The sequence below is a fragment of the Scyliorhinus canicula genome, chromosome 7 (genome assembly GCF_902713615.1).
Source record: "Scyliorhinus canicula chromosome 7, sScyCan1.1, whole genome shotgun sequence".
In the NCBI taxonomy this organism is placed as follows: domain Eukaryota; kingdom Metazoa; phylum Chordata; class Chondrichthyes; order Carcharhiniformes; family Scyliorhinidae; genus Scyliorhinus; species Scyliorhinus canicula.
In genome coordinates, this window is record NC_052152.1 from 125,107,118 (window position 1) to 125,120,084 (window position 12,967).

Sequence of the window (12,967 nt, forward strand, 5' to 3'; positions counted from 1 at the left end):
TTAGAGGTCAGTAAAGAAGCAGCAACTAAAGCCAGTAAGGTACGAGACAATAAACTCAATGTGACAAAGGGGAAAAGTAGACAGGGAAGAGATGATGAACGCAAAGGGACAGGTGGTCTGAGGTGCATTTGTTTTAATGCGATAAGTGTAGCAGGTAAGGCAGATGAACCTAGGGCTGGATCAGTACCTGGGAATATGATGTTATTGGTATTACTGAGACTTGGTTGAGGAAAGGGCAGGACTGGCAACTGAATATCCCAGGGTATAGATGCTTCAGGAGGGATAGAGAGGGAGGTAGAAGGGGTGGAGGAGTTGCATTGCTCATCAGAGATGATATCACAGCTGTGATTAAGGAGGGCACGATGGAGGTTTCGAGCACTGAGACAATATGGGTGGAGCTGAGAAATAGAAAGGGTGCAGTAACATTGTTGGGACTTTACTACAGGCCTCCCAAAAGCGAGCATGAAGTAGAGGTACAGATTATAGAAAAATGTAGGAGCAATAGGGTGGTTGTGATGGGAGATTTTAACTTCCCCAACATTGAATGGGATTTGTGTAGTGCTGGAGGCATGGATGCAGCAGAGTTTGTAAGAAGCATCCAGGAGAGTTTTTTAGAGCAGTATGTAAATAGTTCAACTTGGGAAGGGGTCATACTGGACCTGGTATTGGGAAATGATCCCGGCCAGGTGGTTGATGTTTCAGTCGGTGATTACTTTGGGAATAGCGATCATAATTCCGTAAGTTTTAGAATACTCATGGACAAGGACAAGAGTGGTCCGAAAGGAAGAGTGCTAAATTGGGGAAAGGCAGAGTATAACAAAATTCGGCAGGAGCTAGGGAATGTGGATTGGGAGCAGCTGTTTAAGGGTAAACCCACATTTGAAATGTGGGAGTCTTTTAAGGAAAGGTTGATTAGAGTGCCGGAGACATGTTCCTGTGAAAATGAAAGATAGAAATGGCAAGATATGGGAACCATGGATGACGGGTGAAATTGTGAGACTAACTAAAATGAAAAAGGAAGCATACATAGGTTCGAGGCAACTCAAAACTGATGAAGCTTTGGAGGAATATCGGGAAAGTAGGACGAATCTCAAACGCGCAATAAAGAGGGCTAAAAAGGGTCATGAAATATCTTTGGCTACCAGGGTTAAGGAAAATCCCAAAGCCTTTTATTCGTATATAAGGAGCAAGAGGGTAACTAGTGAAAGGATTGGCACACTCAAAGACAAAAGAGGGAATTTATGCGTGGACTCAGAGGAAATGGGTGAGATTCTTAGTGAGTACTTTGCATCGGTATTCACAAAGGAGAGGGACAAGACGGATGTTGAGGCTAGGGATGGATGTTTAAATACTCTAGGTCAAGTTGTCATACGGAAGGGGGAGGCTTTGGGTATTCTAAAAGACATTAAGGTGGACAAGTCCCCAGGACCAGATGGGATCAATCCCAGGTTACTGAGGGAAGCGAGGGTCAAAATAGCTGGGGCTTTAACAGATATCTGTGCAGCATCCTTGAGCACGGGTGAGGTCCCGGAGGACTGGAGAATTGCTAATGTTATCCCTTTGTTTAAGAAGGGTAGCAGGGATAATCCAGGGAATTATAGACCTGTGAGTTTGACGTCAGTGGTAGGCAAACTGTTGGAGAAGATACGGAGGGATAGGATCTATTCACATCTGGAAGAAAATAGACTTATCAGTGATAGGCAGCATGGTTTTGTGCAGGGAAGGTCATGTCTTACAAGCCTAATAGAATTCTTTGAGGAAGTGACAAAGTTAATTGATGAGGGAAGGGCTGTAGATGTCATATACATGGACTTTAGTAAGGCATTTGATAAGGTTTCTCATAGCAGGTTGATGGAAAAAGTGAAGTTGTATTGGGTTCAGGGTGTACTACCTAGATGATAAAGAAGTGGCTGGGCAACAGGAGACAGAGAGTAGTGGTGGAAGGGAGTGTCTCAAAATGGAGAAGGGTAGTGGTGTTCCACAGAGATCCATGCTCGGACCACTGTTGTTTGTGATCTACATAAATGATCTGGAGGAAGGTATTGGTGGTCTGATTACCAAGTTTGCAGATGATACTAAGATTGGTGGAGTTGCAGATAGCGAGGAGGACTGTCAAGAGAATACAACAAAATATAGATAGGTTGGAGAGTTGGGCAGAGAAATGGCAGATGGAGTTCAATCCGGACAAATGTGAGGTGATGCATTTTGGAAGATCAAATTCAAGAGCGGACTATATGGTCAATGGAAGGGTCTTGGGGAAAATTGATGTCCAGAGAGATCTGGGAGTTCAGGTCCATTGTACCCTGAAGGTGGCAACGCAGGTGGATAGAGTGGTCAAGAAGGCATACAGCATGCTTGCCTTCATCGGAAGGGGTATTGAGTACAAGAGTTGGCAGGTCATGTTACAGTTGTATAGGACTTTGGTTCGGCCACATTTGGAATACTGCGTGCAGTTCTGGTCGCCACATTACCAGAAGGATGTGGATGCTTTAGTGAGGGTGCAGAGAGGAGGTTCACCAGGATGTTGCCTGGTATGGAGGGTGCTAGCTTTGAAGAAAGGTTGAGGGGGGACCTGATTGAGGTCTACAAAATTATGAGAGGTATGGACACGGTGGATAGCAACAAGCTATTCCCAAGAGTGGGGGTGTCAGTTACAAGGGGTCACGATTTCAAGGTGAGGGGGAAAGTTTAAGGGAGATAGAACATAGAACATAGAACATAGAACAGTACAGCACAGAACAGGCCCTTCGGCCCTCGATGTTGTGCCGAACAATGATCACCCTACTTAAACCCACGTAACCCGTATACCCATAACCCAACAATCCCCCCCATTAACCTTACACTACGGGCAATTTAGCATGGCCAATCCACCTAACCCGCACATCTTTGGATGTGCGTGGAAAGTTTTTTACGCAGAGGGTGGTGGGTGCCTGGAACGCTTTACCAGCGGAGGTGGTAGAGGCGGACACGATAGCATCATTTAAGATGCATCTGGACAGGTATATGACGGGCAGGAACAGAGGGCAGTAGATCTTGGAAAATAGGAGACAGGTTTAGATAAAGGATCTGGATCGGCGCAGGCTGGGAGGGCCGAAGGGCCTGTTCCTGTGCTGTAATTTTCTTTGTTCTTTGTACTGAAAACAATGGTGACGATGAGTCCAGAGGGGGCGGTTTTTGGGGTGTCGGAGGACCCGGGAGTCCAGAAGGGGATAGAGGCCGACGTTGTGGCCTTTGCTTCCCTGGTAGCCCGGCGACTAATACTGTTGTCCTGGAGGGACTCAAAGCCGCCAAAGAACGAAGTATGGATGTCAGACATGGCAAGCTTTCTCGGCTTGGAAAAAAATCAAGTTCGCCTTACGAGGATCGCTATCGGGGTTCGCCATTCATCGACTTCTTTGCGGGGAACTAATCGTCAGCGCGGGGGGGGGGGGTAGAATGGTGTAGAGTAGGGGGGAAGAATAGGCGGGTCTGGGTCTATTTGCGAGAGAGGAACTGTTATCTGCACTATGTTTTTGTAATTGGTATTTGCACACAAATGTATATTGTTACTGTTTGCAATGCCTAAAAATACCTCAATATATTTGTTTGTTTAAAAAAAAAACTTATGGAAATCTGCAGGTTATCCACTAAACGACTTTTCAGGATGGCACCAACTTAAATATAACCCTAACCAAAAACCTCAACATCGTAACCTCCCAACTAATATTAAACAAAAAGGATCAATTTCCCTAAAGGGATTCAAATGGGTAATAGTGTTTGTACTAATTATGTAGATGTTAACACAGCTTATAAATGTGCAAACGATCGCTTACAAAGAGTTATGCGGTCCTCAAGGATAACAGGCATACCTAACCTCAAAAATAATAAAATATTCTCAGACCAATGGTTCTTAGAATATATTTACTTATATTCTGCTTATAATGGAGCTTATTTTATTTGTGATGATAAAGCATATCCCTGGCTCCCAAGATCTCTTGCTATGTAGGATACATTACACCTGCCATTTGTCTAATCTCCCTCATCTTTCAGAAGCAGCTGCTCGAAGAAATAAATGTTCCATTACCTTAAGAGATGCAATTTATGCTAGAATCATTCTTTTCTATTGGGAAATAAGGATGGAGAATGAATTGAATAAAATAACAACCATCATACAAAACGTAGCCGATTACACCACTGAGAGTTTGGCTCAAGTTAAAATCAGAGCATGATGGGAAATGGAATGAGAGTTTGGTCAAGTTAAATCAGAGCTTGATGGGTAATGGAATGTCAGGTCTGTATACCAGCTTTGTGAAATAAATTGTTCCTGTGAGAACGCGTTATCATGACCTTGACAGTCTGCGAGAATCTGTGGTGGGAACGAAACACAGCCGGGGGAAGATTCACTCCTTAGGACTTTTGATAAAGATTTACTATGCTATGAAACTAACTGTATTACTAACCATGGGAAGAAAATAATTACTTAAAGGAATTACTTAGGGCGTAATTAGTAATTGTGTCACTAATGATTGAAAGGTGTGATGGGTTTTGTAAGAATATATAGTCAACTGTAACTGAGAGAAATTTGCTTTTTCACTTGCTGTAACTCTGAGTCACAGCTGTGCTCCAGCCCCGCGGTAAATAAACGGTTCTTTTAAGTTATCTGGTGTTCGACTAATGATTACATCTGGACTGCAAAATTTAGTATTATCATTGCCACTGCCCTAAATAAAATTTCTAACGAAATGCGAGCAATTCGAACTGTGGCATTACAAAATCGAATGGCACTTGGCTATATGCCAGCTGAAAAAGGGGGCGCCTGCGCCCTGATTGGTGCAGAGTGTTACACTTTCATTCCAGATAACTCAAAAGAAGTTAATGATTACATATCCAAAAAGATATCAAAAAACTTGATCCACCCCCAGTTATCTCTCTCTGGGATAAAATTTGCGGGTGGCTTGGACACACTGGAATGTCCACAATAAGAATAAACCTACTCTCCTGTGTAGCTGTATTCATCATTTACATAACATACCAATGTGCTAAGTGCATCAAAGAACTATTCGCTAAATGCAGGGGACCAACTGTCAGAATGATTCAAACTAAACCAACTGCACCCCCATTGGATGAATGTGGAACGAAATACTATTGTTGAAATGTTACTGATCAATCAATTATTTGACTATTATTATAATATATTAATACTGAATCAGTAGTATCAAATGTGATTAATTTATTAATTGTTGCAAAGCTTATCCACTCTATTGTTTAAAACTGCAATGACAATATGAATGAGTTACTCTTTGCACGTTTACCTATCCTATCACATTAATTATGTATTTTATCTTATTCTGATATATCTCACTTAATCTTTCGATTTATCAAAAGCGGGGACTGTAGAAGTCAACTATTTCCTCACACACCTGATAGGTAAAAGATAGCTATTTAGGATAAATATTAAGCCCCAGTTTTCCCATTTTAAATTAAGGATTTCAACACTCTCATAACCTCAGGTCATCTCAAAACATACAGCTCACAAAGCAGCATAACACACCATAATTCACTTTACTCCATTATTCTAGCAAGACAGTACAACATAAAAACAACAGAAACACAAAAAGAACCTGATACCAGCACCATTTCTCTACTAATATTGATCTCCCTCAGTTCTTCCCTCTGACTAAACCTTTCATTCTCCAACATTTCTGGTATCTGATTTGTGTCATCTTTTGCGAAGACAAAACCAAAAAGTGTGTATTCAATTGCTCAGCCATTTCATTGACCATTATTGTACATTCCCCTGTTTCGGTCTGTAGGGGGCCGTCCTTTGTCATGACCACGAAAGAGAAAATGCTGGAAAATCTTGCCTTTACCAATCTCTTTCTCTTCATATATCTATAGAAACTTAGTGTTAGGCTTTATGTTCGCTGCAAGCTCACTCTTGTACTGTATTTTCCCCTTCTTTATGTTCCCTGCAAGCTCACTCTTGTACACCCTTTGATGTGACCATCAATTCACTCGAGACATGATAGGAAGTAAACTGTGGCTTTAATAGACTTACAACTGAGCCTGCCTGCGACCAGAAGAATGAAGGCAGACTCAAGGCTGCAGCACATTATACATCCGGTAGTGGGAAGGGCCATGGGCGGAGCCATGGGCTGAGACAAGGGTGGAGCCCTGTACAAGCTCCTCATCTCCCCCTGTGGGCAGAGCCGCGCAACGGCTCACAGACAGAGCCCACAAGGACGCAATGCTGTACAGTGTGAATTAAGCAATGTACATTCACCACATTCACCCCCCTGTAAAAAAATCCAGTCCGGCGGAGGTGACGGGTCTACAGGTTGAGCCGGTCCAGTGGCCGAGTCGCCCATTGGGATCGGAGGAGCACTGGGGTTGCAGCCTCTTCGGATGGCTGAGTGATGACGGGCGGTGTGGATCCGAGGGTGGACTCCGAGGGTGGTTCATTCAGAGCTTCGTTCCTGACCGTGCGACGGGCGAAGGGGGGCGCAGGAAGTCTGTAGGCATGGGGGGGGGGGGGGTGGTGGGGGGGGGTGTAGTGTGAGGGGTACCTCGGTGGTGGTGGTGGTGGATCCTGCAGGTGCCAGGTCCCGGAGGGAAATGGTGTCCTGACAGCCGTCGGGGTGTTCTATAAAGGCATAGTGTGGGTTTGAACGTAGCAGACCCTTTCTACTAGTGGGTCTGTTTTATGTGTCCAGTCGTGCTTCCGGAGGAGAACCGATCTGGTGGACCATGTCTGCAATTCTGGAGAGGGGGTACGCATCGAGGTGCGTGACCGGTTAATGGTTAGCTGTAATCAACCACCATCCGGAACTTTTCCCCGGTCTTGACGACCACCACCTGTGCTCTCCAGGGGCTATTACTGGCCTCTATGACTCCCTCACGTAGGAGCCGCTGGACTTCGGCTCTAATGAATACCCTGTCCTGCAGGCTATACCGCCTGCTGCAAGTGGCTACGGGTTTGCAGTTAGCCGTGAGATTAGCGAAGAGTGGAGGGGGGTCGATTTTTAGAGTCGCTAAGCTGCATACCGTGAGAGGGGGTAGGGGTCCGCCAAAGCTGAGTGTGAGGCTTCTAAGATTGCACTGAAAATCGAGCCCGAGTAAGAGTGGGGCGCAGAGGTCTGGGAGTACGTACAGCTGGAAATTAGAGTAGCTGGCGCCCTGCATTGTTAGGTCGCAACGGTGCACCCTTGTATTTGGACCGAATGCGATCCCGAGGCAAGGGAGATAGTTTGCCGTGCAGGGAAGATAGGGAGCGAACAGCGTCTTACCAAGTCTGGATGCACGAAGCTCTCGGTGCTCCCTGAGTCGAAGAGGCACGGTGTCTTGTATCCGTTGACCTGAACGGACATCATCGAGCTCCTGAGGTGCTTTGGCCGCGACTGGTCCAAAGTGACTGCGTTGAGTTGCGGGTAGTCGGTGGCTCGATCAGCAGTGCTGGAGTGGCCCCGTGATGACTGTCCGCGGAGGTCGTAGTCGAGATGAACATCGGGTGACGGCCAAGATGGCGGCCCCCATTGATCGCACGTGGCGAGCGATGAAGAAGATGGCGCCCAAGATGGCGGCCCCCCATGACTCGCACATGTCGGGTGGAGGCGGAGTCGGCAGACACGCTGCAACATTACGGGGTCTGCGGGCCTGCGAGTTGGGGGAGCAGCTCTGGACAGCGGGAGAGTTAGAGGGTTTCGATTTAGACAGGCATACCTCAGCATAATGTCCTTTTCGACCGCAGCTGCTGCAGGTCGTGTTGCGGGCCGGGCAGTGCTACCGTGGGTGTTGGGGCTGACCGCAAAAATGGCACGCTGGCGCTCCATAGTGGGTGGGTGGCCGCACGGCGCAGGCCTGGGGCGGTCGCTGGTCAGGGGTCCACAATGGGGTCGCGTGGTCTGCGGGGAACGAGTTCAGGCTTTGAAACGCGACTTCCATTGAGGTTTCTAACGCTACCGTGTCCTCCAAGTTCTGGGCCCCTTTTTCGAGGAGGCGCTGGCGCACATAGTTAGATCGGACCCTTGCAACGTACACATCATGGACAGCGAGTTCCATATGCTGGGAGGCAGTTACAGCCTGAAAGTTACATTCCTGTGCAAGGGCTGTTAGATAGAATCATAGAATTTACAGTGCAGAAGGAGGCCATTCGGCCCATCGAGTCTTCACCGGCTCCTGGAAAGAGGACCCTACCCAATGTTAACACCTCCACCCTATCCCCATAACCCAGTAACCCCACCCAACACTAAGGGCAATTTTGGACACTAAGGGCAATTTTGAACAGTAATGGCAATTTATCATGGCCAATCCACCTAACCTGCACATCTTTGGACTGTGGGAGGAAATCGGAGCACCCGGAGGAAACCCACGCACACACGGGGAGGATGTGCAGACTCCGCACAGACAGTGACCCAAGCCGGAATCGAACCTGGGACCCTGGAGCTGTGAAGCGATTGTGCTATCCACAATGCTACCGTGCTGCCACAGGTAGTCCTCTAGCGACTCTGCGGGGCGCTGGCAGCGGGTAGCGAAAATATGCCGCGCGTAGACTTCGTTTACAGGCCGCATGTATAGTCGGTCGAGCATAGCGTGGCCCTCGGTGTACGAGTCGGTACTGTTGAGTTGCGTAGAGATGCGATGGTTCACCCGTGCGTGCAGTAGACTGAGTTGCTGCTCGTCAGGACATAGAACATAGAACAGTACAGCACAGAACAGGCCCTTCGGCCCTCGATGTTGTGCCGAGCAATGATCACCCTACTCAAACCCACGTATCCACCCTATACCCGTAACCCAACCACCCTTAACCTTACTTTTTAAGGACACTACGGGCAATTTAGCATGGCCAATCCACCTAACCCGCACATCTTTGGACTGTGGGAGGAAACCGGAGCACCCGGAGGAAACCCACGCACACACGGGGAGGACGTGCAGACTCCGCACAGACAGGAGTACATAAGAACTAGGAGCAGGAGTAGGCCATCTGGCCCCTCGAGCCTGCTCCACCATTCAATTAGATCATGGCTGATCTTTTGTGGACTCAGCTCCACTTTCCGGCCCGAACACCATAACCCTTAATCCCTTTATTCTTCAAAAAACTATCTATCTTTACCTTAAAAACATGTAATGAAGGAGCCTCAACTGCTTCACTGGGCAAGGAATTCCATAGATTCACAACCCTTTGGGTGAAGAGGTTCCTCCTAAACTCAGTCCTAAATCTACTTCCCCTTATTTTGAGTTCCCCTAGTTCTGCTTTCACCCGCCAGTGGAAACAACCTGCCTGCATCTGTCCTATCTATTCCCTTCATAATTTAAATGTTTCTATAAGATCCCCCCTCATCCTTCTAAATTCCAACGAGTACAGTCCCAGTCTACTCAACCTCTCCTCATAATCCAACCCCTTCAGCTCTGGGATTAACCTAGTGAATCTCCTCTGCACACCCTCCAGTGCCATACGTCCTTTCTCAGTAAGGAGACCAAAACTGAACACAATACTCCAGGTGTGACCTCACCAACACCCTATACAATTGCAACATAACCTCCCTAGTCTTAAACTCCATCCCTCTAGCAATGAAGGACAAAATTCCATTTGCCTTCTTAATCACCTGTTGCACCTGTAACCAACCTTCTGTGACTCATGCACTAGCACACCCAAGTCTCTCTGAACAGCGGCATGCTTTAATATTTATCGTTTAAATAATAATCCCGTTTGCTGTTATTCCTACCAAAATGGATAACCTCACATTTGTCACATTGTATTCCATCTGCCAGACCCTAGCCCATTCACTTAACCTATCCAAATCCCTCTGCAGACTTCCAGTATCCTCTGCACTTTTCGCTTTAACCACTCATCTTAGTGTCATCTGCAAACTTGGACACATTGCCCTTGGTCCCCAATTCCAAATCATCTATGTAATTGTGAACAATTGTGGGCCCAACACTGATCCCTGAGGGACATCACTAGCTACTGATTTCCAACCAGAGAAACACCCATTAATCCCCACTCTTTGCTTTCTATTAATTAACCAATCCTCTATCCATGCTACTACTTTACCCTTAATGCCATGCATCTTTATCTTATGCAGCAACCTTTTGTGTGGCACCTTGTCAAAGGCTTTCTGGAAATCCAGATATACCACATCCATTGGCTCCCCGTTATCTACTGCACTGGTAATGTCCTCAAAAAATTCCACTAAATTAGTTAGGCATGACCTGCCCTTTATGAACCCATGCTGCGTCTGTCCAATGGGACAATTTCTATCCAGATGCCTCCCTATTTCTTCCTTGATGATAGATTCCAGCATCTTCCCTACTACCAAAGTTAAGCTCACTGGCCTATAATTCCTGCTTTCTGCCTACCTCCTTGTTTTAAACAGTGGCGTCACGTTTGCTAATTTCCAATCCACCGGGACCACCCCAGAGTCTAGTGAATTTTGGTAAATTATCACTAGTGCATCTGCATTTCCCTAGCCATCTCTTTAGCACTCTAGCGGAGTAGCGGAGGTAGTCGACGCAGACAGGTAGTCCTTGAAGCACCGAAGCCAGTGTAGAAAGATTTCATTCGCTTCTGCAGCCTGGGGTCGAGTTCTAGTCGATCAGGTTTGAGGGCTGATTCCATAGTGGTTTTCTTAAGTCTATTAAATTGAAGTGACCATCAATTCACTCAAGACACGATAGGAAGTAAACTGTGGCTTTAATAGACGTACAACTGAGCCTGCCTGCGACCAGAAGAATGAAGGCAGACTCACAAGGCTGCAGCACATTATACATCCGGTAGTAGGAGGGGCCATGGGCGGAGCCAAGGGTGGAGCCCTGTACAAGCTCCTCATCTCCCCGTGGGCAGAGCCGCGCAACGGCTCACAGACAGAGCCCACAAGGACACAATGCTATACAGTGTGAATTAAACAATGTACATTCACCACACCCTTCTTAATCAATACCTTGGTCCTTCTTTGCTGAATTCTAAACTGCTCCCACTCCTCAGACTTATTATTTTTCTTGGCCTATCTGCATGCTTTTTCCTTAGATCGGTACTATTTCTCATTTTCTTTATTCAGAAAGGAACAGTATTCGACATATTCAAACAGCACAGTTTTATCCCTCCTCCAATGGTTTAGCATAAAGAGTGGTCCAGATCTTCAAAAGAGGGTTAAAGAAGCAGTCCACTGAGCCTACGGACTCGCAGCTGTCATGATTCCTTTTTAGTTATCACATGATGCCACGTGACGACAGGAATCGCCCCTGCGGAGCAGTTGATGGGCCGAAGGCTCAGGACTCGTCCGAATCTGACATTTCCAAGTCTCGACAGGAAAGTAGTAATGTAGCAGGCGATACAGATGAGACACCATGATTTGAGTGCGCCAGGGCAGACGTTTAAACGCCGGGGATGTAGTCTATGTTCCCAATTTGGTGATAGAGCATTGTGGCAATCAGGAGTAGGGCTGGAACAAATGTGCTTTCCTTCATCCTAATGTCAGAAGTGGGGATGTTCACTGTTAATTGCGCAATGTTCAGCACCATTCGCAGTTCCTGATATTAAAGCAGTTCATCTCCACGTGCAGCATAATTTGGACGATATTTACGCTTCTGCTGTCTTCCTTGGGATATACTTAATTAATATAATCTTTATTGTCACAAGTAGGCTTACATTAACACTGCAACAAAGTTAATGTGAAAAGCCCCAAGTTGCCACATTCCGACGCCTGTTCGGGCACACAGAGGGGAAATTCAGAATGCCCAACTTACCTAACAGCACGTCTTTCAGGACTTGCGGGAGGAAACCGAAGCACCCGGAGGAAACCCACCCAGACACAGCGAGAGGGTGCAGACTCCGCAAACAGTGACCGAAGCCGGGAATCGAACCTGGGACCCTGCAGTTGTGAAACCCTGCACTGTGCCACCCCTCCCCTCCCCTCACCCACCCACCCCTCCCCTCACCCACCCTTGAGTAGCCTGTACTCAAGACATCTCCTTAGATCATTGTTCCATTGCAGATTTTCATTAAAAATTTTGATTTCCTGGATAAATCCCCAACCATCACAATGAAATTGGCCCTCTCATAATTTAGAAGTTATACTTTGCGTGTCCTTTGCGCTTCTCCATTACTAATCTAAACCGATAAAATAAAACTGGGATGGAATAAGTAAAAGGATATAGACAGTGCACAAATATTAAATGTATCCGGGAGAACTCTGGTCCAGTGCATAAAAGGCCAACAAAGGAAAAGCAGTCTGGACTTGGGGAATGTCGCTGAGTTTGAGATATTGAATTGCAGTGTGACTGTCATCAAAAAATGCTAGAAATATTTCATACCTGCAGTTCTTTTCCAAAATGCATCATTCTGATATCCTTGTTAGCAAATTCGCCTGCCAGCACTGAAATTAAAAAGTGCATTTAAATTTCACGACTGAGCATGGTTAAGCTTTTACATGCCACATTTTGTGAATCAGCAAAAGTTACGTGATCCAAGAGGGACAGCTAGAGCTGAAACACTTTTCCTTTTCCAACACATTCCATCCGCTGCCACAATCACATTCTGCCCCCACCAAACAATTACAACTCGCACATGCACCTATCCCCTTATTGTACCCCACCCTCCCTCCTCACATCCCGAACCCAGTACCCCTATCCCTCTCATATCCCTTCACCTCCACTCACCCCCACTCACCCCACGCCTCCCCCTCATATCGCCACTGTCTTCATATCCCCTACCCCCAACTGCTACCTCATACTCCCATTCTTCCTATTCCCGGTCAGTATCACATATCCCATCTCCCCTTGTATTCCCCTCATATTCCCCTCAATCGCAACTGTCAACCCACTCAGAACAACTCCTTTACTCTCCTCCCAATGTCCCCTTCCCCACTCATATCCTTTTCCAGCTTCGCCCTCATTTCCCCCACATATTCCCCCTGCTAAAATCGCCCCACATAAACTTTTCCCTCACATCGCAACTACCCCCTCCTGAGGCCATACTCCGCCCCCATCCCTT

At 46.6% G+C, this 12,967-nt stretch overlaps 1 protein-coding gene across 1 annotated transcript in view; it reads right to left on the bottom strand.

Moving 5' to 3' along the window:
- Nucleotides 1-12,487, bottom strand: part of LOC119969126 (synaptonemal complex protein 2-like) — a 458,660-nt gene extending 446,173 nt beyond the window's left edge. The window contains exons 1-2 of the mRNA XM_038802343.1: nt 12,436-12,487; nt 12,289-12,350 (exon numbers count right to left, since the gene is read on the bottom strand). Of these exons, the coding sequence (XP_038658271.1) occupies nt 12,289-12,350; nt 12,436-12,487 (114 nt within the window). The remainder of the gene's footprint in view (nt 1-12,288; nt 12,351-12,435) is intronic.
- Nucleotides 12,488-12,967: the final 480 nt, after the last annotated feature.